This window comes from Durio zibethinus, chromosome 12 (assembly GCF_047325235.1).
Source record: "Durio zibethinus cultivar Kanyao isolate XHJ-2024 chromosome 12, ASM4732523v1, whole genome shotgun sequence".
NCBI lineage: Eukaryota > Viridiplantae > Streptophyta > Magnoliopsida > Malvales > Malvaceae > Durio > Durio zibethinus.
In genome coordinates this window covers 26,481,697-26,508,749 of record NC_143173.1, presented here as the reverse complement: position 1 = coordinate 26,508,749, position 27,053 = coordinate 26,481,697, and the positions used below count along the sequence as shown (strand labels likewise).

The 27,053-nt window shown below is 36.5% G+C and overlaps 4 protein-coding genes and 2 pseudogenes across 14 annotated transcripts; 1 reads left to right on the top strand and 5 right to left on the bottom strand.

Moving 5' to 3' along the window:
* Nucleotides 1-2,022: 2,022 nt before the first annotated feature.
* On the top strand, nt 2,023-3,504 carry LOC111297865 (gamma-interferon-responsive lysosomal thiol protein-like). The gene is made up of 5 exons (XM_089741706.1): nt 2,023-2,427; nt 2,565-2,630; nt 2,726-2,881; nt 3,033-3,125; nt 3,203-3,504. Exons 1-5 carry the CDS (start codon nt 2,137-2,139, stop codon nt 3,389-3,391), a joined length of 795 nt encoding a protein of 264 aa, XP_089597832.1. The 5' UTR covers nt 2,023-2,136; the 3' UTR covers nt 3,392-3,504.
* A 1,897-nt stretch (nt 3,505-5,401) lies between these two features.
* Nucleotides 5,402-7,279, bottom strand: LOC111296452 (kinetochore protein SPC24 homolog). Of its 2 annotated transcripts, XM_022890766.2 has the most exons (6): nt 7,150-7,276; nt 6,854-7,056; nt 6,610-6,751; nt 6,414-6,515; nt 5,865-5,938; nt 5,402-5,744 (listed from the first exon to the last, which is right to left on the bottom strand). In XM_022890766.2, exons 2-6 carry the CDS (start codon nt 7,029-7,031, stop codon nt 5,635-5,637), a joined length of 606 nt encoding a protein of 201 aa, XP_022746501.1. In that variant the 5' UTR covers nt 7,032-7,056; nt 7,150-7,276; the 3' UTR covers nt 5,402-5,634. The 2 variants fall into 2 exon arrangements, with proteins under 2 accessions (XP_022746501.1, XP_022746500.1); XM_022890765.2 differs by having other exon boundaries at nt 6,854-7,279.
* A 254-nt stretch (nt 7,280-7,533) lies between these two features.
* LOC111297864 (protein NODULATION SIGNALING PATHWAY 2-like) lies at nt 7,534-9,220 on the bottom strand (annotated as a pseudogene).
* Nucleotides 9,221-10,641: 1,421 nt separating this feature from the next.
* LOC111296115 (importin subunit beta-1-like) lies at nt 10,642-16,673 on the bottom strand. Of its 4 annotated transcripts, none has more exons than XM_022890180.2 (3): nt 15,773-16,673; nt 11,256-13,691; nt 10,642-11,157 (listed from the first exon to the last, which is right to left on the bottom strand). In XM_022890180.2, the coding sequence occupies exons 2-3, from the start codon at nt 13,673-13,675 to the stop codon at nt 10,959-10,961; spliced, it is 2,619 nt and encodes an 872-aa protein (XP_022745915.1). In that variant the 5' UTR covers nt 13,676-13,691; nt 15,773-16,673; the 3' UTR covers nt 10,642-10,958. The 4 variants fall into 4 exon arrangements, with proteins under 4 accessions (XP_022745915.1, XP_022745918.1, XP_022745917.1 ...); XM_022890183.2 differs by lacking the exon at nt 15,773-16,673 and adding an exon at nt 14,163-14,832; XM_022890182.2 differs by lacking the exon at nt 15,773-16,673 and adding an exon at nt 14,462-14,832.
* On the bottom strand, nt 15,778-16,655 carry LOC149515940 (uncharacterized; annotated as a pseudogene).
* A 607-nt stretch (nt 16,674-17,280) lies between the features above and the next one.
* On the bottom strand, nt 17,281-22,858 carry LOC111296113 (ethylene-overproduction protein 1-like). 7 transcript variants are annotated; one of them, XM_089741548.1, is made up of 6 exons: nt 22,599-22,858; nt 20,415-22,475; nt 19,260-19,551; nt 18,864-19,173; nt 17,813-18,046; nt 17,281-17,709 (listed from the first exon to the last, which is right to left on the bottom strand). In XM_089741548.1, the coding sequence occupies exons 2-5, from the start codon at nt 22,436-22,438 to the stop codon at nt 17,817-17,819; spliced, it is 2,856 nt and encodes a 951-aa protein (XP_089597674.1). In that variant the 5' UTR covers nt 22,439-22,475; nt 22,599-22,858; the 3' UTR covers nt 17,281-17,709; nt 17,813-17,816. The 7 variants fall into 7 exon arrangements, with proteins under 7 accessions (XP_089597674.1, XP_089597675.1, XP_089597677.1 ...); XM_089741549.1 differs by having other exon boundaries at nt 20,415-22,432; XM_089741551.1 differs by having other exon boundaries at nt 20,415-22,406.
* Between the last annotated feature and the right edge of the window lie 4,195 nt (nt 22,859-27,053).

Genomic DNA, 27,053 nt, shown 5'->3' with positions numbered 1-27,053 from the left:
TCGTTTCAAAGATGTATGGTGTTGTTTTTCTATACAGAAACTTTTATGATATGGTAAATAGAAGGTAACATTTTGACAATTCCATATTTTCCATGAATTTTTCATTTCCATCGGTCAAATCTTTTTATTGCTTTCTCTTACTTCTGATGAGTATGGAGTAAGTTCTACAATTGGATATAAACTGATATGCAGCTTGAATTAGCGTTTGTCAATGAAACTGCTCATATTAGTCCACCTCATTCCTATATTTCATGGGTGGTGGTGAATAACCAGTCAATTGGAAACGTTAGTTCCTTCAACATTTTTTCTTTTCAATTCTTTCACTTTCTCCATTTCAAGATCCTGCCAACATCTCTGCATTTCCTTTGGCAGGATCTTGAAAATTTGCTGCTTATATCTGCAAAGCATACAGAGGCAATGCTGCACCTGAGAGCTGCAAGTCACTTCCATGAAATATCTCAACTCAACTAGTAATGCGAAGAACTTGACGTATTCAACATCGACAAAGAAACTGCACAGCCGCTGATAGAATTTGACTCGATCGGCAAATATTCTGCCTGGTTCATTGCCATCTTAAACCTTTGTTAAGGATGCTCACTGGTCTTAGCTGTGGGCCTGTGGCTGATTGTACTCACCCTGTTTGGCAAGTTATAGAAATACTGCGTACATCACATGCGAAGATATTTATCAAGAAATCACTATCTTTTGCATTAATTTTCTCAACATATAGGTTCATATTTGACCTTAATCAACAATACGACAAGATGTTCTAGCATTAGGTTTGGGATTCAGAAATATGGGGATTTCTTAAAACGGATTCTGGACTCGAGATTGTATATGAATGATTGGCAGCTGGCATCAAATTTGGAAGTTGCAGAGGAATTTGAACAATTTTCACTTAATGAGCAAATGAAAGAATCTCACTAATCTTAAAACGGGAATTTGCCAACTGGTCAGTTAGATGAAAGTTCAGACCAACAATTTAACAAATGAGGATTTGCTTTCATAACTGAGTCATGAAAATTGCAGTTAACCAATTCCACATTCCAATTTTGAGACTCAAAGCATTATGCAAGAAAGGAAATTAATTGTCTTTAATATCATCAATGTAGATAAGTTAAAACAGCCTGTTCAAAGGAATGAAAGCTGATGCTCTGCAGTTTGGTGCTTATAAAAACAAATCGATTCATTTTCTCCTCTAGGCATTAGCACACTCTTAATCAACTTAGAGTTTTGCATAATCAGGTTCTTAATTAAAACTTCCTATTTTTTCTTAATAATTAAAGCTTATGGTTCGGTGAGGTTGGATAAATATAGAAAGCATTCTTTTAGAGTCCAAACATAGAATAAGGATGCTCTATTCCTTGAGTTGGACCTTTGTGATTTCTTATTCATGGTGACATGCTTCAGCTTTGCCTTTGATTTTGTCCCTCGACTCTATCAAATAGTGAACATGACAGTAGCAGTAATATTGAAATAGACATCAGCATCGTCATCTTTTCCTTTGGGTGTTAAACTTGAACCATATTAAATTTTTAAAGAAATAAAACTAAAGTTCCAAGAAGTTTGTCTTCGCTTAAGTTCATATAAATCAACCATCCGATCCCTTAGTCACACATAGAGGGGATAATTACCTGTTGGCAACTAAATTTTGCAGAAAGAAGGTATTCAAAAGTCAGAAATATGTTAAGACTGAAGATTTTGCTCCATTGACAGGAGGAAATAAAACCTTATAGTTCTCCCATAGAAAGCACAGATCAAAGCAATTACTTCTCGAGTTGGATCATTAAAATGCAATCCCATAGCATCACAGATTAAGACAGACAATTCTAAACCCACATTAAGAAAAACCAATGAATTAAAGACTATTATGTATAATTAATTTACTCTAATGATTTGCATTTGTTCTTCCTCTCATCAACACGCAACTTGCATGTGATTCAAACCTGTTTTACGTTTAAGAATGCTTGAATGTCTCTATCACCTAGGTGCAGGTTCCACTTGTTACATGGCTTAATAAAAGTGAAAGGACACTATCATCTATACAACCAAAACTCAACAGGGAATCTAGTAGTTATCTCAGCTATATATACCTTCGCATATTGGAGGTTCAGCATTGTGCAAAGCTCTTAAAAAATGGCATATCTTCAACTATTCTTCTTTATTATTGTGGCTTCTCTTCCATTCATGTTTGTTTCTCCGTCTCATTCCTCTTTAGATTATGGTAATGTTAAGACTTTGTCTCATGCCAAAAATAATGAGAAGGTTACTTTGTCTCTGTACTATGAAACTTTATGCCCATATTGTGCCTCCTTTATCTCAGATGACCTTGTGAAGGTCTTCCAGAGTGATCTTAATACCATTGTCAATCTCAGGTTGGTCCCTTGGGACAATGCTCTCATTGTTAACAATAGAACCCTTTGCCAGGTCAGATGTCCTTTCTTCTTCTGAATTTAATTTTTTTTTTGCATGATTAATTATGTACATTTTGTGCTGTACTTCATAGTTGTTTATACCTTTTGTCTTTTCTCTTTTTTTTTTTTTTTGTTTGCAACAATGTGCAGCATGGGGAAGAAGAATGCTACTTAAATACTATACATAGCTGCGTCATCCACCTCTGGCCTGATGTGGTAATATTCAATGAATCCATGACTAGGAAGCAGAAAGTAGAGATGAAGTAGATGCATTTCAGTTCATCTGAAACTTCTGTTTAACTGTCATGCAGAAAAAGCATTTTGAATTCATTCGCTGCACAGAGCAACAACGCTTACAGCGGGGGTCAGTTAAGACCAAAGAAAAACTGTGGGAAACTTGCAGTGAAAATCTGAAATTGAGTAAGGACATAATCAAGGAATGCTATAAGAGTGGATATGGAGATAAGGTTGCCCGCATCTCTTAGTAGCATTTTATCATGTGAATATAAAATTTGGCAAGAGTTTGTTCTCTAGACATCTACATCTTATGGGGATTAATAATTTAATATGTGCATCTTACGGTTCACTCTCTGACATTGAATGCAAATTAATATGCAGCTTGAGCTACAATATGCTAATGAGACTGAAAATCTCTATCCACCTCATGATTACGTGCCATGGGTGGTGGTGAATAATCAACCAATCCGTGATGTAAGTCTCTCTTTCTCTCTCTTTGTGCGTGTGGGGATCCAGTCTGTGTCAAGTAACTTCAATTTATCATGGTGCAGGACTTCGAAAATTTTGTGAAATATGTTTGTCAAGCTTATAAAGGTGATCATGTGCCAGAGGCTTGCAAAGCACAATCGTCCAATGTCAGCTCAACTAATAAGAAGGCAAATAAAATCCATTTGGGCTGCTATGGTAATGAATTTAGAAACTTGGAATCATCAACAGCAGCAAAACAGGCACGGGAATGAAATAAAACCTTAAAAGAGTCCACATGTTCCTTCATCACCTTGTCCTTTGTTCATCTGGCTCACCTACTATAATAAAACCAGCTGCTTGTTATCATTATTATTGTTTTATGACATGTTACAGGTGATATATATATATATATATATGATTGTTGTTTAGCAAGTATGAATGAAAAATCAACTTCCATTTGCTTATATTATTTGAATAAGCATGAATAATTTGATATTTGTACTTCCAAATGACTAAGTTTTACTTGAAAATTTTGCTGCACCCAGGCAAGATTATTGGACCAGAAAAATAAACAACTTAGGCAAAGCCCGATATGCAAATTATCCCTACAGAAACCTTCTTTCTGTGGGCTATATGGGATTTAAAAGTAGAAACTAAAGTTTCAAATTGGAAGGACCATTGCGTATTAAATAATGCCTAAGGAATTGTGGGACACGTCTCATTTATAAGGAACTCGGTAGATGTTTGAGTGTACACAATATATATGGGAACTTCAGTGTTTGCACTGATTAATGACTTCTTCTCAGTTACTCTCCCTTCTTCTTTCTCTGCTCATCACCTTCATCTATCAATCTCATTTTCGTCAGAAAACGATGTCACCAAGGCTCAATCTCATGTCAGATCAAAGAAAGTTAATCTGTCTCTGTGAGTCGCTATGCCCATGTTGCCGGAGCTTCACTGTAATTTGTCAACTCGTGAAGGTCTTTAACACTGACCTTCTCAAATATTATCGATCTTATTCCTAGGCTGGTTCCCTGGGACAATGCTCAACTTGTAGAACCCAACAATACCATAACTTGCCAGGTGCCACTTCCATTTTTCTATCTTAGTTTGTATTCATATGAGTTTTGTCACTTCTCTTTAACCATCGATCCAATAACACAAGTGAAGCGATCATACAATCAGAACTTTCTTTTATTTTATTTGTTTGCTTTTGTAATACTATTTATTTTTATTTTAGTTTTTCTTTTATGTAATTATAACACCTCTTATTTTATTTAATTATTCATTTATCTTTATAATTGATGAATGCTACCTGAACACTATACATGCCTGCGCCATTAACATCTCCTAATCTGGTGAGTCACCTTTCTCCTCCATGGCAGAATATGGTCCCCTTTTCTTTTAGAACAACAAGTCTGTGCAAGTTTTCAGAAGTAGTAGCATTCTTAATTAACTCGTATTAATTATTTCTATTTAATATCACAGAGAAAGCATTTCACCTTCATCTACTGTATTGAAAATCAAGGCCTTGAAACTCATCAAGAACTGCTAAATATGACAGCAGCTTCTTGTACTGGGAATTAATCAATTTCGCAACAGTTTTCTGTACTTTATAATTCCCTTCATTTTTCCAGCAAACTTTGTTCGGTTTTGTTGGCTGAAATGTAATGTTGATTTTATGTTCTACAAAGATTTTTAAGTTTCCATTTCTCTTTTCTGGAGCTCAATGTATACATGCGACATATTCTGCTGGTTTTTCTACTGACATCCAAAACTTTTTTAAGTCGCCAAGGCCTGCATGTCACGTTCTGCTAAAGCAACTGGAGAAAAATTCAATCTCTTCTTTCTGCTACGCAGACTCAGCTTCGTTCATTCCAGCAAAGGAAATCCCCAATTCAGCAGGGACTTCATTGTTGCAGTGGAGGAAAATAGAAGTACCTAAATAAATTAATATAGTAGCAGGATGGACCATTTAACTTTTAACTTATCCATTTTTTATGTAGGATTAGATTGGATCATTGGACTACTATCATATTCTGCCCTTACGGTCATTATGAATGATTAACTCTTGCTTTGCAGATATATGTCGTCATTTTCATTCCACACTTGGCATAAAATGCAATTATTGTCCCCTCATTTGATAATCTTGCCAAGTTTAAAGTTGAAGAAAAAAATGGAGATTCCATAAATGAGTTTCATCTGCCGGTTCCATGTTGCCACTAAATCTAAACGGCATTTTAAGAGAAAGAAATTTGATTCATTAATAACAAAGAAGCATCTTTCTCTAAACCACTGCATTTCTTCGACAAGGGAACGGCTGCATTGGCAGGGTCCAACCTTTTACACACGTCACATCAGTCAGGACGGCCCTTTAAGAATCAAAATCATCTATCATATAACAAGATCAAAAGTTCCTAGTTTAGGAACGAAAAATGTTTGGATAGATGCGTCAAAAACACACAAAATTACATATTTGATTACATATCTCAGCCAAGACAAATATATCCAACCCCTATCCGGAATTTATCAGCTTCCATATGCTATCACAAGCATCAAAAGTAGTCATCTTTGCAGGGTCAAATTCAAACTGCTCTACCACCTTTTTATTAGTATCCACTATATCTGTGACGATTTGAATCAAGGAGAATCCGTATAATGCAACATAAAAGCAACTTTGAAAATGAAAAAACCTTGACAGAAAAATCATAGATGGAGGGGAAAATAATATTTTCAGAAGGATACGGCCAGAGATTCGAGATTGGTCTTCCAAGTCTGGAATTATATTAGTTATGGAAGCATACATTGAATGCTTCCTCCTGCAAGATCAAAGTATAATGATTCACTTTCAGATGTTAAAAATTGAACTGTAAGTCTAGTTCACACAGAGAAATAACACATTTTCATATACTGGACATCAAACTCAGCAAAAGATAACTCGGGAAGGCATAGCTTCCTAATCATTACAACACAATTTTGGAACAAGAAAATATTGTTGAACATAGCAAGCGGTCCAAGGTTCTTCAAAATACAGTTGACTGACAAATCCCAGGATACTACAGATGTCATGTGAGACAAACTCTGGTAACCAGATTCAGAACAGAAAGTGAACGTGTGGACAATGAGTATATGCATGGAAACCAAAGTTCAGAAATTAAAGTTAAGATCTTTCCCTTAGTTGTCCAAGAGACACATTCATGCTAACAAGTTTCCCCCATTTTTAGGACATAAACATCTTAATTCAGAAAAAATAAATGATCAAGCATCATTTACTTCACGAGTTCATGAACTTACTCTTCTTTGAGCATGTCTTGCTCAAACTTCCTCAGCATTTGCTTCCGCTCTTCGATAGAGCCCCTCTGGCGCTCCAGCTCATTTATCTCATTGCTAATAGCCGTGTTCTTATAAAAAGGAGATTTAAAAAACTAACATCAAAACAAAACCTGAAGAAAAATAAAAAGAAAAACTCTGACAAAAAACATATACTTATCTAAGCTCCTCCTTAAGTCCACGTTCTTTCTCAAGTTCCTCCTTCAACTCCTTCTGTAGATACTCCATTTCAGCTCCATCGGCAACCTCAGACTGTGCCTGCTCTGTTTTCTTCCTCCAAGCTTCCATCTTTTCTTCATATTCTGCATTTAAAGAAAAAAAAAAAAGGAAAAAAGATTTTCCTTTACTTTCTTAATTTTTTTTAACTTGTCGGGAAAACAAAAAGAGTAGAAAAGGAAAGAGACCTTGAAGCAATCGTTGAACCTCTTTGGAATCAGAGTCGCAATGCGACTGGAGATCGTTCAAGTGCTGGAAACACTGCGTTAAGTTGTTAATGTCCCCTTTGTCCTTTAATACCTCCACCAGATCGTCGCTATAAGATATCTGTTTCTCCACATCGGTCATTTTCGAGGATTTCCCCATTTTCTAGGGTTTTTGGTACTACCTTCTTCAATTTCGAGCCCAAAACAAAAAGACGAATTAATGACAAAGAGTGAAAAAGGAAACGTTTTGAAAGCGATTTCAACAGCAAAGGCCAAACCTTTGAATCTAGAAATCGGGTCTAATGAGGGACAGAAAAAGATTTTCTGTTGCCAGCTAGAAGCAGAAGGGAGGGCTCAAGGGAGAGGATTGAGAGGGAAAATTAGAGAAAAGGCTTAATATGATTAAGTTCGAAATAATCGATTTGTACGTTAACTACAGACTCGAAATCTGTTGGGCATCGCCCGCGTAGGTTCGAATCCTGCTGTCGACGTTTTTTATTAATTTTTTCCTTAATTTCCGTTGACAAGAAACAAGTTTTAATTAGAGAATGTAGGTAGATAACATTCTAATTCTATTAATAACAATGTAAAAGTCATGTATTCATTATTTATACGATTTCAACATAAATAATCCTTCAGTTGTTTGTATAAAAAATTAAGCTCTAATTTCTCCAAGAGGAGACTCTGACTAGTGTAATTCCTCTCCACTCCAAGCCTAATTGATTCCCTCCAATGCTTCTCACCTCGTATGAATTTTCCCTTTCTCTCACTTTTTCTTTAGCTTCCATTAATCTCTCTCTGCTCACCTTCATACCTTCCAATGTGATGCCTGCCTGGAAGTAGCAAGTTTCTTTCATCTCCTTCCACTTTTGGACCCATGATTGGCCGCAGATATTAGTTCCTACGAAGAGACACTCCATGGCCATTCTTGCTTGCACCAGGTGCTTTGTAGTGCATCAATTGCCCATCAAAGAATGTCCCAAACCCTGAGCAATCTTACAGTTTTTCATAAGCATCTCCTCACCAAATGCTATAATTCCCGTTTCTTGAAATGTAGTTGCCAGAACTTGCCAATAGTTCTTTAGCTACCTTTAGAAACCCGTTTACAAGCTTCCTGCTCTTGCTTTTTCCCATGCTTGGCAGTCCCACCATGCAAATGAAGGCCAACCATTTTCTAGTGCCACGGCCACTTCGTTTCTTTGTTTCCTTGAGCTTATTCACCAAATCTTCAATTCCCATTTCATCCACTTTCAACTTTAGGCCAAAAGACCTGGCATGGTCACAAAGTTGCCTTCTTGTGTCCTCAAACCTCCATGGGGAGCCAGCAAAGTCTTCCTCTCCCCATCTTATTGATGTCAGTCTCAATGCCTTGTGTTGGGATGCCATGGCCTCAATCAATGGAGGCCACTGAATCCCCTCTCCGATGTCAAAATCCACGATGTGTAGCATATCTGCATCACTTGGTTTGGCTTCAAGGATTGCTGAATTAGCAGAAAAATGAGCAAACTTCCCAGATGGGAACATCTGATAAAATGCCCTGAAGGCTGCCTCAAAGTTCTTGCTAGACTCTTGCATTAGATAATCGCTTTGATTTTGAATGTCTTGAGATAAATGAAAAGCAATCAGTTCCCAAGTTTCACCAATGGGACTACCTTTCTCACTGATGCACCTTAGGATCACCTCAGCAAGCTCTGTCTGATACTTCTCTGTGGTGTCTTCGTAAGCCTTGAGTAGATGAAATATACCCAATTGATCATCAATTTCCATGGCGTCTCCCGGCACGGTAAGTACTGATGATTGCATTGATATAATATCCGGAGATGCCTCACTGCTAGAACTTATGGATGGACTAGGACTCCATACATCTCGCCTTTGAGAGGACAGTGGCAGATGTGACGGAATACTATCTTCGGTACTCTCATCCTAGCAGTTATATTGATCCTCAATCCCATCAGTGAAAAGAGTAAAGCCCCTCCAAGGAGACGAAAATCCTCCAATGGTACCTTGACCTGAAGCTGATCATCACAAGCTGGATATGGGAAAATCTCACTGGAGAACATTGTAGACAAATGAGAAATTGATGAAATTTCAGAGGAATCCTCACTGGTAGTGAAAGAAGAAGAGAAATATTCACAACCGTCAAAATGGACACCCATATTGAGGCCATAGGGTTCGAACTGATGAATAGTTGAATGCACAAAATTGTTGAATGGCCATGAAGGGGGAAATTGTTCCGATTGCATTATCTTTTGAGGATATTTTACAGGGTTAAAAGACTTTGTTTAGCGTTGGGTTTTGAAAGCCATTGTGAGTATATAAAGTAGATATGGCATGAAAAAGATAATACAAAAAAAAAAATGATTAAAGAAAAGAAGTTCCAATCACTCTCATCAAGGTTCCCTATTGGGTCGTCTTCCTTGCTTGGCAGCTTCTCAGAGGTGCTATTGCATGAAAATTTTTTTTTTTTTTTATGTAATGCATTTTTTTATCAAATTTTTTAATGAAGAAATTAGTCGAGTAAACTATTCATTCCTTTTTCAAGGTCAATTACCTTTCACTTAATGAGAAAGACAACCTTGAAAAAATATAGTTTCGAGAAGAGCCGCTGAGTTGATATTGGTCCATAAATGATGAATTAACGCCCATTGGCTTTCTACCAGGGTAAACAAAATTTCATTGTAGTCATCAACATATTTTATAACTGGCAGGCAGCTGGTGGCAAGAAAAATTCGTGACCACGGCACTTTCGGTTATGAAGGTTGGATTACTCGTCAAAGGCGTCTTCCTTGGGCGTGATATATTACTTTATCTTATAATGCAGGAAATTAATAAGGAGCATTCCAATTAATTAACTCTTTTCTTTTAGTCCTCCACCACCAAATATTCCGTCCAATTGATGGCATATATTATGAGAGCAAAAATCTAAAGCCTTTTTAACTTGTTCGTTTTTTCTAAATTTATCAAAATTTTGTGAACAAGTTGAATATATAGCATGCGTGCAGTGTGATCATGATTTGTGTAAATGACATACTCCATAATAATAATAATAATATTAGGGTTGAGAATTTGAGATATATATACTAAATGCTGTTGTCAGAAAATGGCAATGGGAGATATATGTTCTATTCCGCCTGTCAAAACTCACCTCAATTAGACATAGAGTGCTACTGATCATGAAGACTGCTCTGGATTTTTGTCTTTATTAATTTGGTTTAATTGGCCTACAAAAATAGGGATTTCTTCCCTACCAATTAAGTTTAATATTCTTCTTCTTCTTCTTCTTCTTCATCAGACCAACAAATGATAGTGTATATAATAATAAAATGTATTGTTAAATAGGAGTAGGAGATACTCATTCCTGCAAGGTTGCCTGATAATCGAATGAAAACGCCATCCGATCAGTCCAAGAATCAATCAAACAAGACTCTCACATCCCAAGGGCATATATTCTTCTTATTTTTCTTCCTCTCAGCCAGCCTTCACTTTTGAATTTCGATATTGCAGGAGCAAACTTCTGATCAAACATGTTAATTTATGTTCCTCTTTCCCAAAGGATAATTTTTATAACAAAAGAATTTAATTTGATTCAATATTTTGGATATAATCATGTAAAACTTCAGCTACGATAACAAATTAAAATATATATTAATCATGTTCCATAAGCATTCACCTTTGGCAAACCAAGCTGCAGGTAGCCCACCACAGAATCACATGAAAATCGAGCAAGTTTAACGAGAAATTAAACTCGCAAAAAAATGCAGAGGGAGAAATTTGACTCAACAAGCCACACATTAGTGGATATGCATAAGATAAAAACTGTTCACAAGTTTTTTTGAACACCTTCATTCAGAAGGCCTCAAACAATGCCAGCCCTTAACTTTGTTCTATACCCAATGATATGCGGATTAAGAAAATCCTGAAATTTGGAAACCCTAATCCGCAAAATAATAAATGCACAGATACGTGTAGTTAGTAACCCCCTCCTTCGGTTCCCTAACAACTTAACTTTTACCAGAACTAGAAGGAAAGCAGATTTATAGTAAGAAAAAAGGACACAGACCAAGACAACAACTTTACTCAAAGGACCTCATAAAACCATGACACGTCCAATCATACCCTGCGTCCAACATGCAGTCTCCTTGAGCTGCTCATCGTCAGACTGGAGACATTCGCCAAGAAAATCATCATAGAATGCAGTGTCTTTAAACAGAAGCTTTATATTGGAGCCAAGAGCATCTGCAAGATCACCCATAACAGCAACTGCAGCTCTTGTCACACTTTCATCCCTGCAATACATGGACAAAGAAGTATTTAGATGGACAAAACCAAAGGCCTTAACAGCATCAACATACCAAAAATGAAGAAAAGAAGAAAACAAAACTACCTTTGTCTGTCTCTGGAAACTAACTCTATAAACTTCAAGAGATGTTGAGCATAGGGCACCATCACATCAGGCTTCACACTCTTAAAACCTTGAAGGATACCAGAATAAGCTTCAAAAATACTACGCCTAAGCTGGTTGCCATAATCCATCATCTCCTCATCAGCAGTTTCCATCTGGGCACAGATTTCGGCTGCTCCCTGCATCATGGGTAGAGCATAGGGTACATACTTCTCAAAGTGCTCTCCTATTGCAAGACCAATATCCCCAAAGCAAGAGAATATGGGAGGCTTTACAGACCGGTGGAGTTCTGAGCTAGCAAGGTCCTTTAGAAGAAGGCCCATGATGCCATCACAGTAGGGCAAGATCTTGCCATCCAAGGCACGGCAAATATCACCAACAACCCCAACTGTGATGGCACAAACCTGGTATTCCTCAAAATTCTGCAGTCCCATCTCAAGATACTTATAGAACTCAGGCATATATTTCTCAAACTGAGGTCCAGTGGCATAAGCAAGGGAACCGATTGCAAGCATTGCTTCCTCATGCACAGTAGAGCTGCGGCAACCAAACACCTTAAGGAATAGAATCATGATCTGATCTGCAGCCCGAAGTATAATGGGTTTTGTTTCATCTGTACTGCTAAGTTTCTGGATGATAACCTGCAAAGCACCACAAAGAGAGGCTTGCAAGTCCCCTTGCTTTTCCCTATTATCTGATGATACAATCTGAATTTCCACAGTCTGGCCTAACTTATTCATAATGACTGGTAATAGCTGTGCTATTATGGCAGATGACTCTGCAATGTTGGAACATCTCACAACTTCATTCAAGGTTTCATATGCAGAAGACCTGAGCTTGGAGTCACAACCATCCGTACGATCAGCCGTTGCAATTAGACAACCAATTATGTCCGTGAGAAATGGTGAAAGAAGAGAGGAGCTTGGTCCTGCATCCTCATAGCCCTGGACAAGGTAATAGATCGCCCCACAAACTTTCTCAGCTACATTGGGAGCATCCTTAATGCTCTCCAGCAACACACTCACAACTTGTTTAAGATTCTCAGGAGAAATGATAGAAAAACCGCTAGCTGGACTGTGCAGTAGCTCAAAAATACGACTGAGAGTCCAAGCAGTAGTGTCCTTCACATGGTTGTTTCCATCCTTCATAGCATTAAGCAGAAAATCTAGACCTGCCTGTACCAGTGGGGAGAGCTTCTCAATTGTTGGACCCTCAAGAATAGAGCCAAATGCATAAGTGGCTGCCTCTCTACAATGCCAATCTGGCTTCAAAATGTTAGATTCCACAAAAGGCATTACAAGAGGCACTATAGCATCCCCAACAGTTCTGGCAACAAGACCTAGACATGTCCCTCCAGCCATGGAAATGTTCCAGATTGTATTATCCTGATCCTGATCCTCTTCCTGCTTCAACAAAGTTTCCAACAACAAAGGAACAAGAGATGGTAGAACCTTCTCTATGAAACAAGAATGGGGAGCTCCAGTGTCCCCACTTTCAGGACTCTCAAACTCCTGGAGTTCTATCTCCTCATCACAAATAGAGCTCCAAAACTCAATTGCTTGGAGAGCAACAGTCTCTTCATCTCCTTTTACAGCATTTGATGTAAGCTCAAATAGGGTTTGCATGAAAGGCTCAAGCACCTCATAGTATGCTGATGCTATCGCAACAAGACACTCAAAAGCTGCCCGCCTGATTTCCACCTGTTTGGACATGGCTGTGTCACATACAACCTTCATGATATAATTTTGCTCCATCTCATTCTCAAAGTTGGTCCGTGCAAACTCTAAAGCATTATACAAAGCCCCGGTGGCTGCAAGCTGAACTTCAGGACCGTGTTCAGTTAGGTTCATCCCCTGAACAACAGCCGTGAGAACAGCATTAACTTCATCTTGAATAAGGTCCTGATGAGATATTTCCTCACAAACATATCCAAGAGTTTCCAAGGTAGCCTGTTTCAAGGCTGCAGGCCTATCTTGCTGTGTCATATTGTTAAGCAATAATCCAATCAGTTCCGGCCACTGCTTTTGAGGAATCTCAATTGAAGCAATTTTCGCAATAACTTGAGCAGAAGTGTGCCTCACTTCATGAACAGATGAGCCAAGGGTCCTCAAGAGCAAGTCTTTGATTTGAGACTTAACAGAAATGTCAATTGCCATCCATTGTTGAACAAGTTGGTCCTTCCTAACAGCATCTTTAGCATCTAATGAATTCTTAAGCACAATACCAGCCAATCTACGAGACTCAACAGCCTTATCATTATTTGCAAGCTCAACTGACAATGAAAGAAGGAAAACAGGCAGGTTCTGCTCTTGGAACTGCCTCAGATTAGCCTCTGCCTCTGTCCGGACTTTTGCATCTGCTGATTGGGCAGCCAGCAGAAACTGAGTGATCTCCATGGCCATTTTAAATACACTACAACTGAGAACATAAAACATAGATCAGAAATGATGACTATCATACAAATCCATTCAGAGATTGTAGCACGTTATAAGTGAACAGGAGCAAAAATTAACAATAATTAATAAGAACGGTTGGAGAGAAATTGATGGAATGAATTTATCAAAACCACCAAATCATCTAACAAACACAGACAAATATTTTATGAGTTGAACATGGATCCAAACAACAATGGTACTGATTGGATAGAATCAACAGTGATGAATCTTGCAGCTTCATTTATTTAACTAAGCTGAACCAGTGAATCCAGGTCATCCACCAAAATGCAATAAAACCGCCATGCTGATAACAAAAATATTCAAATTTCAAGTATAGGCAGTAGCTTATATGTCAAAAGGTAATAGACCGCATAACTGCCCCACTTACAGTTGTATTGTTATATTATTATCCACATTCCAATTTATAGGTAAGTGAAGGAAAATAGAGCATTACATCTTCTTGTTGTCTGGGGTCTCTAATAGAAACCCCCAAAGTTATTCAATTCTCCTTCCCTGCCCATTCTCAGAAACCAAACAAAGTTTTATGCTAAGAAAAGAACTTAGAACATAATACTAAAAAAATCAATAGATAATAATGGACAATAAACTAACAAAAAGAACAAGCGAAAACAGATCCATAGATTCACAAATGGGGGGGGGGGGGGGGGGGGGGAGGGAAATGAAACTTTAATCTTCAATGCTGAAATGCAAAACCCTAGGAAAACCCATGAAGTAGAGGCAAAAACATAAGACCTGAAACTGAAACGAAAATGGAAAGACAAAGGCAATCTTCAAGTGACGATTGATACCTCAAATTAGACTCCGACAAAGCAGAGAGATTTAAAAATAAAAAACCCCAGGGAAGAGCCAACTTAGGGTTTTGCTCTCTCTATCTCACCAAAACTCCCTTCCTGCTAATTTTTTCCCGTACTCTGCCTAAGCTTAGAAAAAATGAGAAGAAAAGGGGGGGAGAGAAGAGAATCAGCAATTGGATTGGAGAGATTGATGAGACGATTTTAATATATAAATAAATGAATTTGGAATGATGGGAAGGAAGCTGGAGGAGGGAGGGACTCAAACTGAACGTGGAAAAAACAAACCGAACCGACGGGCAGCGGAGCTCTGAGCCTGCCCGAGACCACACACTCACAAAACCCTAAAATTTTAAAATCTACACGTGCGGATAATTAAACGTCTAAACCATAGTCGGCCCTTAGGCTGGGAAAAGCTAAAGCCCGTTTCATATGGACTTTGAAGTCCACTATGTGTCAAATTGTCCTGATTTTCTTCTTTATATTGAAAACATTAATAATTTATTTCATTTGAAATTCATATTTATAATAGGAGGAAGGCATAAGATTTCACTTTAATAGAATCATATTTTAGAAGAAAAATCAAATGAATTATTAACCATTTTTATCTTTTCATGGGTTGAATGTATGTATATTATTAAAGTAGATATCTTTAAATAATTTTTAAAAATTAACACATTTATTCAAATGAATCTATTTTGAGTGAAATTTGACATATAAATATTTTTTTAATAGGTAGGTCATGCTTTGATGTGCACAAAGGATGAGAAATTGAGAATTCACTTGATTTGTAAACTCAAGAAAAGACATTGCTTTGTTCTATAGTAGTACATTATATTATTATTATTATTGTTATTATTATATGTTTAATTTTGAATACAAGATGGATGGCTGAAGAATGACCTATTAACCACTTCAGAATCCACCCAAAAAGTACATATCTAATCATTGAAAATGAAGATCCGTATTTATGGAGGCAGGCAGGAGTCCGAATTAATGCTGTTAGACAGTTTATTTCATTGTTCTTCATTAAATAATACTAAATGTTTTCTCCAACCTTTTGCATTTCCTAAGGATCTGCATACTTACAAACAGTTTGCCTCTCAACATTGATACTGCATTAACAGTGTATCGTATACTAAGATAACTTCGCCACTCTTCTAATCATTTGTTATATCTTATATATATGCTTTATAAATTATAACTATAATTATAAAGAAGTAGAATCAGAGAATTAACAGAACGAGCAAACCTCTTTTATTTACATCTCCATTCCCCAGAAGGTGCATCAATTGATGAAAATAATTTCCTCTGCTTTGCACTAGTTTTTGGTTGCGCAATATTAGAACTTTCCTTGATTGGACTTTTAACACCGCAGAGCTTGTGCTTCATCCGCCAAGGCAACAACATTTCCAGGCCACAACGCTTTGCCGAAGCGAATGATGATCGCTTTATTACTGCTTGGGAAACACATGGCCACTGTTCTGACTAACTGCAGAGATAGGGAAGCTTCGTTTTTGACATGTTTAGAGCAGATGTTGCAGCCAATATCGCGGCGTCCGGAAGAAAGCGTTTGATTATGAAATTCGGAGATGGACAAAGATCACTGTGCTCTAAACCTGATCCATGAAACTTTTCTGCTTTCTTGACAATGTCTATTGCCTCTGTCAGTGACAAAACTTCCATAGCATCCGTGAAAACATCATCGTAGTAGTCATCCACATCAGCATTACAGCCTTCATCATCGTCATGATAGTGATCGTGAAAGACCTGATCATGATCCCCGTCAAATAGTTGCTTCCTTTGGTGAACGCCATCTGCCTGGTGGGGGTTTTGGACAAGGCGTTTCTGACTCATCTATGTTGTTACTTCCCTCCAATTTCTTGGGCTTGCCAGGAGCCTGTTCCCAGCGGAATGGAATCTCATTACTTGAATCTTTCCATCCCCCCAGGAAATTCGTACAAGAAACTTTATTGCTAATGTGACCACCAGGTCGCATTGAAGTTAAGCATTCTGGGGCATTTCTTTTCCATTGCTTCATTCATTCCTTCTCCCATATAGAGGAATATCATTGTGTAATTGAACGATTCAATGGAGTAGGCGGGGGAAAAGGGAATAGGTGACTGGAGATGCATATGAATGAATGAAGAGATGATAAAGGAGTAGTTGTTTGAAATAGTTATAAAGCAGCTGAGACTATGGGTATCTGGTGCAGTTAAAACCGATATTTCCACTTTATAATGCTCACAGATTGGGTGGAAAAGGCACTTCTATTTTGGGATTGAGAAAGAGAACAATGAGGTTAACATCGGCCAAAAAGCCTGGAAGGAATCATCCAAAAACCATGTGGCATGAGTGACTGCATCACACCTAATTTTGCCCAGTTCGATGCTTCCAACTTTCGACACATGTAAATCGAATTACCATGAAAACAATGATTTTGTACAATTAGATAAGATTTCTCTATGCTATTACTGACCCCACTTAACATGGTAAAGTAGAAAAGATGGCAGCCGCAGCAGCAGTCTCCACAGATCTATTTGTCTGAAGGCTGAAGCAGAATGTTAACATTAAGAACTTGTTGGGAACTTGGGATGGGATAACATGTGAGAAGTGAAAAACCAAATGGCCATAGTTGGTAGCTATAAGAAGAGATCAAGGTCTTTACATTGTGAGAGGGTCTTTTACCAAGTCTTAAAATGAGTAGAAGAACGCATACTCTTGGACTATGTAGCGGCTCTCAAATATAATTGCAAGCTGTTTGAAAGAAACTCCTTGTTTAAGGGATAATTTCAAGCTCCAACAACGATAGAACATCCAGGATAAGAAGTGTTAGAATACATAAGGTATAGCAAAAAAGACCAACAGAGTGCAAAATCTCTAGCCTGGATAGACTTCTGCAGCTTCATTTACATGATTCTTTTGACTGTAGCATTGGCACCGCCCCCTGCCAAAGTAGTATATAGGGGCAGCAGCAGCATCAGTCGCATGCCTGGACTTTCATATTATTGATTGGTTCAATCCTTGACATAGAAAACAAATATTTACAAGCTATCTCGTCCGGTTTCTCCTTTCTCCTTTCTCCTTTTCCAGTAAACCAAACGCTTTCCTTTTTCTTTCCTCCTAATTTCCATTTCTCCCAAAGGCCATGGTGGTGCTTCTGAAAGCCCAAAAAAAATGGTGCCCTTCCTGGTAATTGAACAAAAATATTTGAAAACAAAAAAAAAAGGGTGGCAAAATCAGGTTGCCCATAGTAGACGATGAAGAGAGGAAATGACTATGGAGAACCCACTTTCTTATTTCTGATCTTTAACCTGCTCACGAACTTTATTATATAGCTCAAGAGTGTCGGTATGGTTGGGGTCAAGACATAGGGCTGCTTCACAATCTCTAACAGAGGATATATAATCACCCATTGAATCATGAAAAGCAGCCCGAAGATGTAGTAGCTGGAGGTCTGGCTTGAAAGCTAACGCTTTTGTGAGCTCTGTTATAGCTTCATTTTCTTTGTGATCATCCATTAGAACTGGAAGGACAGAAAAAACTTCATGTTAGAGGCTGAAAAAAGCTAGCACTATATCTAAATATGTTCTCAGTATTCAGGACCAGATTCACAATCACATAATTAACAATTGAGAACAAATAACAAGCAATTATGACACTTTGAACCTAAATTTCATACCGATTAAATATAGCAAAAAACAAGGAATCAACTTCTTGACCTTAGTCAATAATTCTTCATTCTTGTCGTTCCTTTCTGATTGATAACATTCAAACATTTTTACAGGATAGTTGATTATTAATAACATTTATATTAACATAATTGAACAGAAGTCCTGATCATCATAGCACCTCAATATCAAGATGGATATCCTTTTGCCAAATGCCAAGATAAGCAAAGCAAGACAAAGGATGAAGGAAGTTTCTTCATTTATTACTTAAATCTGAGAATTGGGAACCTAGCTTTTGCACCAAGAATAAATCCAAGAAAATAAACCGTGTCTACAGGGAAACAAAATTTACTCTTACAGCATGAAAAATCAAGGCTTCCAAATGATCAAAGATATAGCAATGAAACAATGAACTGGCAGCAGATGAGAGGCTTAAAAGAAGGTAAACAACATCTAGAACCACAGGCAAATTGATTCACTCAAACTATATATGGATCTAGAATCAACTAATTGTCTATTGAGTTGGGGCTGACCATTACAGCTAATAGCAATCTAAAAACATAAGAGTCACAGTGCATTGCAATCTCCAATCGAGGTTGAGAACAGCAATTTCCACAAAAAATATATATATATATACTGGGAAAAAAACTGTAACCTGGTAATGGAATTTACCTGCTGCCCTGTATCTGTATGGATATGTCCTCAAGGGATCTAACTGTGTTGCCATAATAAGATCACTCTTTGCCATGTCACGGTCACAGTATTCTGAACGCTTCTCATAAGCTGACGCATTGTTGCGTGCCTTCTCTATCAGCTTTGTCATCTCATCATATGCAGCTTTACGCTGATTTTTTAGATGAAATACCCGTGCTAGACCCTGATGTGCTCGTGTATGCTTGATGTTGAGCGCATTCATGTAGCAATCTGCAGCAAGATCTAGCTTTTCACAGTCTACGTACACACTACCTAAATTATTCAATGCCTGCAGAATTGCAGAATGACTCAGAACTCTAAACCAATTCATTGTGCTTATATTGCTAGAGTTAGAATTGATTCAAAAATACTTACTTGCCCTTTCCGAAGGCCATCTGAAGGGCATCTAAGAGCTTCCTCCAGAAGTTGGATAACATACGCTGAGGACTCTTGATCGAGACTGGAATCTGCTAAAGCATATGCTTTAAGGAAGAAAGCTTCAAATGATCTCTGGATGGAGATTGACTCCTCTGCCTTAGCTAGTGCTTCCTCAAAGTGGCCAGTGTCATACCATATCCATCCTTCATAGACAAGCCTTTCATGTTCTGAAGTAGAATGGTTTCTAGCTAACCGTAGACTATGCATTGCAGCCTTCTGACAATTTAACCTATAGCATTCAGTAACAGCAAACACTTAGAACAGATAGAATACGAATGTGAAGATAATATTGCATTCTACCAATGTTTGAATTTAACTAAAATAGTGTAGAAAGAAGTTATGCCTCAGTTATCAGAATCAATACCATTGTGACAGACAGCACCTTCTATGATCACAATTGACATGTACAACCCATATACAACATTTGATACAGGACAGTTAACATGTCAAATATAAGTTAATTTATTTACTAATACTCACTCATAAGCCATAACTAAGAAAGACTTGTTAACCTAAAAAATAAACTGTACTAATACTCGGATGCAAATGAGGAAAAAATTTCCACTGTTTACCATATTTTGAGGCAAAGAGCTATTACAAGTAGGAGGGAATGGAGGTTGTTTTACTTTACATCTCCCCATACTAGACCTCAACTATGCACAAAATGATGAATCAAATTTCCATATGATATCACCATGATGACCATGCATGTTGCATTCTCTCAACAATAAACTTTTTAGAATGTCATATGGATTCTATTTCATTTAACTTGTCTGTAGTTAACACAGAACCCACCCTGCCTTTAAATGTGCAGATACCTACATCTGAAAATAATATAGAAGAAAACATCACTTGCCTTATCATAAATTCGTAGTGTTAATCTTAGATTTAAGTTCCAAAAGCAAAATGATAAGTCATAATCTACAAGGGCATAAACTAGTTGATCTGCACAACAAAGCATCAAATGCAAGTTCTTCCGTAGAGCTAACAACAAACTTTAATCTATTGGAAAGAATTTACGCTGAAAATTCCATTCAACAGAAACAGCAAAAGGACATTTCATTCAACCACTGAAAGAGTTTGTCAAATTACCTTAAAAGAAGGAGAGACTGCCTAAACTGTAGGAGGCTCTTTCCTGGGTCATTTGCCAGCATATGGTGTACAACAGCTAGGGAACCAATATCATCAACAGAAGACCACCGGTCATACAATTGCATCCAGCAATCAGCCTGACTCCACTGCTGAACAAGAGGGCGCAGGAGCTCCACCAAGTGGTCACCATGCATTTTTCCATGAAACATCATGCAATTTGGTTCTAAAGTCAAAAGTGCCCGGACATCTCTAAGAGCTCCTTCATAATCCTCCATGGCAATCGAAATCCAGGCCCGTAACTCAAGGCAGTCCGGGGATATCTTGAAACCAATTATTTTATTAATTTCTGAGATGGCAGCTCCGATCTTATTGTCCTCCAACAATGAAACAGCCCGGTACTTGTATGGAAAAGAAAGGGTAGGATCCAATTCTGTTGCCACTTCTAAATCTAACATCTTCTCCTTCCCAACACAATACAAGGAACGTTCCTGATGCATCCACCCAACTGGCTTATAATCTGACATGAGTGAGTTAATCAGCTTGTATGCTGAATACTTGTGGCCACGCTTGAACTTGGCCCTTGCAACACCCACTAAAGAATATGTATGACCGGAATCAAAAGCTGCCTCAAAACATTTTTGAGCATCTTTGTACTCTTTTCTCTCAAGCATCACAACACCTAACTGGTGACATGCAAGTTGTTTCTGCCAACTTTCTATTGCACACTCTGTCAACCTCTCTAGAAGCATCACGGTAGTGTTAGATTTCATATCCCCCTCCATTGCAATCTGGCTCAAGAAGTAATACAATAAAAAGGAAGCATGCCCAACTAGAGCCAATCTTTCCCTTGCATCTGAACTACAAAAAAATCTCATCACATTAGGGCTGTGCGTAGAATTTGGGAGGTCCCTCAGAAAAACCTGCAAGCAAGCTGCCACAAGAAGATACGCATTTTCCTCCAATCCATACTCAATTAACAACAGTGCATCCTCCATGTCATTTACCAAAGATGCTAAATAAGTGTCACAAGCACACTTCAAATTGTCGCAACAAAACCTATTTGAGAAAGAAAGAAGCTCCAAAATAATTCGTGAATCAAAAGAATCTAATCTTTTTGTCCTACTATATAGCTCAACAGCTCTCATTCCTTCTACTGAAATACCATTGTGGGTAAAATATATCCTCTCTCTTCTTGACTCCCTGAAACCACCATACAACATCGTCCTAAACGGTGTTGATAGCGACGCAATATTGGACCGTATACACCTAACCTCATCATCTCCAATACAAAATGACATGTCCCCATCATCATCACAAGTGGAACATTGCTCATCCCCAATTGAAGAATCATCCTCAAATTCCCCTCGAGGATTCCTAGAACAAATACAAGGATCATAAATAGATTCCGGATTATAACCAGCTACCATGGTAGCCTTAGGGCACTCAATGTTTCTTCCACAACAATCCATTGAATATGTGCCAACAAGCTCATCCTCCCTCCTCTCATACCTCAACCACGCTGCTAAAACAATCTTGGAATGTACATCAACGGCATGCTGCCTGGCAGACCGAAGGGTCCGCCAGAAAAGTTTCGGATCAGATAAGCCCCTAAAAATTGCATATTGCTCGAAATACATTCTCGATTTCTCAAATTGTGGACACTTCTCAGTCCTACGGTAAACATCAGCAAGAGCTTCGATAAAATCAACGAATTTTAGACATGACTCAATCTGGGGCTCAAGGAGATCGGAGACAGGGAGGCCATAAGGAAGCAGGGTTTCAGTTACCGCAGCAGGGGTCACGTTAGAAGCTTGGTAATTTCCACTCGATTTGTATCGAATCGAATTAACTCTAAGATGGTCGTGAATTTGGTGGAAGAGTTTTTCACCGACTCCTTCGCCTCCACCACCGGCAGCGGTACCGCCACCACCACCACCCTTGGCGTTAAGGGCATAAACTTGCGTGCCTTTACATCCATCGCTAAGCTTTAAACTACGCATTGTGGTGAATATATTATGCTGCATCTTTGTTCGAGTCAAGGAAGCAAAAGAAACAGTATCTCTAATGATACAAAATAATAACTTCAAAAAGTTTCCAGAACCCAAAAAAAAAAAAGGACAAAATGGAAGATCTAGAAATATAAACGAAATGGTAATGAAGAAATGAATGACAAAATAAATTTACCTGAAGAACACCACAGCTCAAATAAACAGAGGCTGGGAACACGATGGCGATGTAGGGCTCAATTGGGTATTAGTAAACAGGTAGTTTTTCCCTTTTTTTTTCTTCCCTATGGGATTCTTGTTCTGCTTCCTTTTCCTTGTTGTTTTCGCGAGAAAATTGAGAGAAAGCCGAAAGGAAAAAAAGGGTAATGGAAATAAAGAGTTGTTTTAGGGAGGAGGAAAAAATCACGTTAGCGGCCAACCAGAAGTTGTTTGAGGTGTAGGTGGCCGTTTAACTCTCTCTCTATATATATCTGTTTTTCCCTGTCTTTCAATCACCTCTGTAGGATATTGTTCCCATTTTTTTTTTTTTTTTTTTGGTTTTCTCGGTTTCTCCAAATTTGAAGGGAGTTGTGTTGTTGGTTCTACTTTTTCTTTTTCTCTCTGTTTGGGTTTTTTTTTTTTTTTTTTTTTTTTACGTGTATGAAAATATATTACAAGGTCTCTCTAATCAGACAAATATCTCTGTATCTGGTCCAAGGTTGAACCATGTCTGAAACACGTATTATTTTAAGTAGTAATTGCGTGCGTAGTTTTTTTTTTTTTTCTCCTCTTTTTGATGTTTGAAAGATTCTGAAATGCGGTAGAAGAGGAGAGCCGCTAACATGTCCGTCCAATCGTCAACGCCAACATGTCCTGATGTGTTAATCTTCCAATCTTACGCCCCGCATCTCTCGCAAACCGCAATCCGTCTCACCGGACACATCACATTTCCCCCACTACAAATTCAAGCGCGTGAATTTCTTAATTTGCATTTGTATTATTTATTTTCCTATCAATAATTATATGAATAATATCATTTTATAATTATAATTAATTACAATTATTGGATGGAAAGGGAAAATATACCTGTATTGGGTATTTGGGAGATGGACAATATTAATCTAAAAAGAAAACTAGTGTGTATACATAATTATTGGATGTAGTTAATTAGGAAGAGGCATGCCATTTATTAATTCCTGGAGCTAATAAGAACATCATAAATGCAAATGATGTTGCTTACTTAAAAAAAGAAGTAATCCATGCCATTTTATATTAATATAACTAAAATTATTTGCATTTAAAAAAAATAATTAATTGTGATGGCTTTTGATTAAATAGGTAAGTAATACTTCATTTGATAATTTGAAAGTAGCACTAAAAATTAGGCTAATCTTATCTTAATTTGATTATTATGTAAAACAAAAAGATATAAAAAGAGACTCAATTGCTCTAATCACCGTGAAATTGAAAATAAGATAAAATCTATAAACAAATTAAAGTGTTTCGATTTAAAATAAAATAAGTAAAAAATATATAGTTTAAAAATTAGGATCGGGATTAAGAGCTACCAAAAGGAAAATAAATAATGCTTATTTGTAGATCAAGTTCTTAAAAATTCATTTTTATAATAACAATATTAAAGGATAAAAATTAGTACAAGCACTTCCCTTAATTTCCACTTTAAAAAGGAAAAAGTAAACTTGATTGTAAGGATAAGAATGGAACAAAGACCCTATCAATGTGATTAACGATATATCTTCTGCCATTCAACAAAAGTGAAGATCAAGATGCACTATTAGCCTAGTAAAAGCATTAATGCATCCACATTTTAAGTTGGGTGCCTGCGATGGAGACTTGTCAAAGCTTTGGACATGGAAGGGCCGGAATATACATATAATATCCTGCAACCACATAAATTTATATTTGACAGCTGCATATATATGTGGTCTAGATATGGAGGATCAGGAATCTGTTCATAAGTGTTTAATTCCTATATATAGTAGTTATTATTATTATTATTATTATTATTATTATTATTATTCAAGTGAGAGGTAAAAATTAGATATGCGGCATTTGATGTTGTCCCTATCGTTTGTGGTATGTAAATATATATATATATATATTTATTGATGTAATAAAATTAGATAAATAAGTTATTGAATTTTTTAAATTAAAATAAAATATATTTTATTTAATAATTTAAAACAAATAATTATAAATTATGCATTCGAAATAATTTTAATAAATAATTATCAATAAAATTTAAATTTAAAATCTCTTTATAAAAAAAATAAATCTTAAAATCAATTATTTATTGGTGTCTATTATATATATATATATTCTGAAATAGAAAGGCACATGAATAGAAAAACTGAGTTGGTGACACAAGCAATTAATCGAATAGTAGTTCATCTTTAAAATATTGCAGATATATATATTCCCCTTGTCTCAGCCTCAACTCAAACGACCACGTCCTATGTTAGTGTTGTTTTAGGCTCATAATATGGAATGATTGTACAACAATTGTAACTTCGCTTCCTTTCACATAATTAATTTTCACTTTTCTTTCTCATTCTTTTATTTATTTATTTTTTTGGTCCGACTCCAAATAATCTAACAAATGATCTTAGCTTCTGCCTTAATAATAGTTGCCAATTTAGGTAGCACCAAATCCAAAAAGATCAACAAGACAACAATTGATATTGAATTAATTCACTGATTCCATATCATATGAGACACCTAAACATATTTTGAGACAATAAAACACTGACACATATATATATATTTATAAATATATAAATATATTTTTAAATCATTTCTTATACATATCGTACAAGTTAATTAACAATATCGTGATTTTAAATGTGAATTTAAATCTTTATTACCGTATGAATAAGAAGCTGCCTGGGACATAAAAGACGATTCATTTATAGTAAATAAAAAATAAATTGAAAATCCATACAAGGGAAATTTGTTAATTAATTTCTATAAAATTGAATTTCTCAGAGAATGAAGTCGTCAAATCAATCAAGAATTGGGCCTATTAAATTAAATGGATTACAGCCCACTGAATCAAAATTGAGCCTCAAATGCAATCAATCCATCCAAAGACTCATTTGCGTTTTGAGAAGTCCTTCTCCAAACACTAATTGGACCTTTCGAAGGGTGCCCAATAGGCCCATATGCCATTGGTAAATGATCTGTCTGTATCTCCTTTATTTTTCCATTCCTTTTTGTACATTATTTTTTTTATTCCTATTTTCTTCCTTCAAATTACAACTTTAATCAAGGACGGTTATATTTGGATTTGGTTTATGCCTCTTATTTCAAGGATGGTTGTACTAATTAACATTTTTTTTTTCAATAGGAGGGCAAAGCCTTTTGTACTAATTAATATTTGACAACTCCGTTAGTTTGATGAAATCTATTGCATAACGTGTGTGTGAGTGTATTTGTCTTCTAGAATTATGATTAAAAAATATAAATAAAATATAATTAGACAAAATCACTTGACATGTTAATTCAATTTGAAACTCAAAAAATAAATAAAAAATAAAAAATTGATTGATTAAGATAAGCAACTTCTATTTAGAATCAAACTTATATTATTTCAATAAAATTTGGAAGTTATTGCGCAATACATAATAATTAATTTGCATCTCAATATCATAATACTTGTCCTAGCGGCTAGAAAAAGCTAAATTATAATAATGTGACAATTTCAACCACAGGCTACTGTTGGAAGGTCTACCTAATATGCTCTATACTTAAAAAGGGTCAAATATGTATATTTCGCATTTCAAATTGCAAAGACTCATTCCACCTATATATGTGTTTCTTTTATGATCTTCTCCCCCCTCCAATATTCCATTTTTTTCAAAATTTATTTTGCTGCCCGATTTGACCGTGAGACACGCTTAATAATAAAGAACAAAGATTGATGTCTACCCTCCTGTATGTGAAAGAAGAAGAGTGAAATGTTATGAAATCAAAATATGAATGCAAGAATAAAACTCGATGGATAATAAAATTAAGAGAATGGGAGGAAAAACATAAATCCAGCTAAAAGTACTTTATCTAACAATGATGGAAAAACTTATTTTATATATGCAAATTTCTTTTTCATCCTTTTTTTTTTTTTTTCATGTATTAGAGCGGTTAAAACTGATTAAATACTGCAAGACCTAAGTATTATAATACACAATAAATCATCTTACATAAGCTTAAACAACAAAGCATTAGGAGATTTATGCAAATTCATCAATTCAAAACTACCATTATATGTGCCATACTAGCAAAAATATTTGTACAAAAATTTGTTGCTCTTACCAACAAATCTTGATAATAAACAACTTCCTATGTATCGAAAATTACATCTTTTTGCATGAGGCTTATAAGTGTTACTTTATCAACGGAGTCAAGAATTATCCTCTTAGGGGAATAGAATATTAATTAGTTAGTCCAAATATTATAGGCTAAGACGAACAGTAATCATTTGTTTTAAGGCACATGCAACTAAATAATTATGACAATGTGCAGATGGTCTCAAGGGAACTATACACAGCAGTACTATAGCATTAGCAGCAACAAACTAAAGTAAATTAATTATGTTTTCGACCTTAATTGTGATGGGCTGGGTATAGTGTCTATATAC

Coding starts and splice junctions, on each gene's coding strand:
- LOC111297865 (XM_089741706.1), top strand. CDS start 2,137: ATGGCATATCTTCAACTATTCTTCTTTATTATTGTGGCTTCTCTTCCA. Junction 2,428..2,564: donor ACAATAGAACCCTTTGCCAG/GTCAGATGTCCT, acceptor AACAATGTGCAG/CATGGGGAAGAAGAATGCTA. Junction 2,631..2,725: donor TCCACCTCTGGCCTGATGTG/GTAATATTCAAT, acceptor ACTGTCATGCAG/AAAAAGCATTTTGAATTCAT.
- LOC111296113 (XM_022890175.2), bottom strand. CDS start 22,438: ATGCAGCATAATATATTCACCACAATGCGTAGTTTAAAGCTTAGCGAT. Junction 19,552..20,414: donor CAGTCTCTCCTTCTTTTAAG/GTAATTTGACAA, acceptor TGAATGCTATAG/GTTAAATTGTCAGAAGGCTG. Junction 19,174..19,259: donor ATGGCCTTCGGAAAGGGCAA/GTAAGTATTTTT, acceptor GCAATTCTGCAG/GCATTGAATAATTTAGGTAG.
- LOC111296115 (XM_022890180.2), bottom strand. CDS start 13,675: ATGGCCATGGAGATCACTCAGTTTCTGCTGGCTGCCCAATCAGCAGAT. Junction 11,158..11,255: donor GTTTCCAGAGACAGACAAAG/GTAGTTTTGTTT, acceptor CATGTATTGCAG/GGATGAAAGTGTGACAAGAG.
- LOC111296452 (XM_022890765.2), bottom strand. CDS start 7,031: ATGGGGAAATCCTCGAAAATGACCGATGTGGAGAAACAGATATCTTAT. Junction 6,752..6,853: donor GGTTCAACGATTGCTTCAAG/GTCTCTTTCCTT, acceptor CTTTAAATGCAG/AATATGAAGAAAAGATGGAA. Junction 6,516..6,609: donor GGACTTAAGGAGGAGCTTAG/ATAAGTATATGT, acceptor TTATAAGAACAC/GGCTATTAGCAATGAGATAA.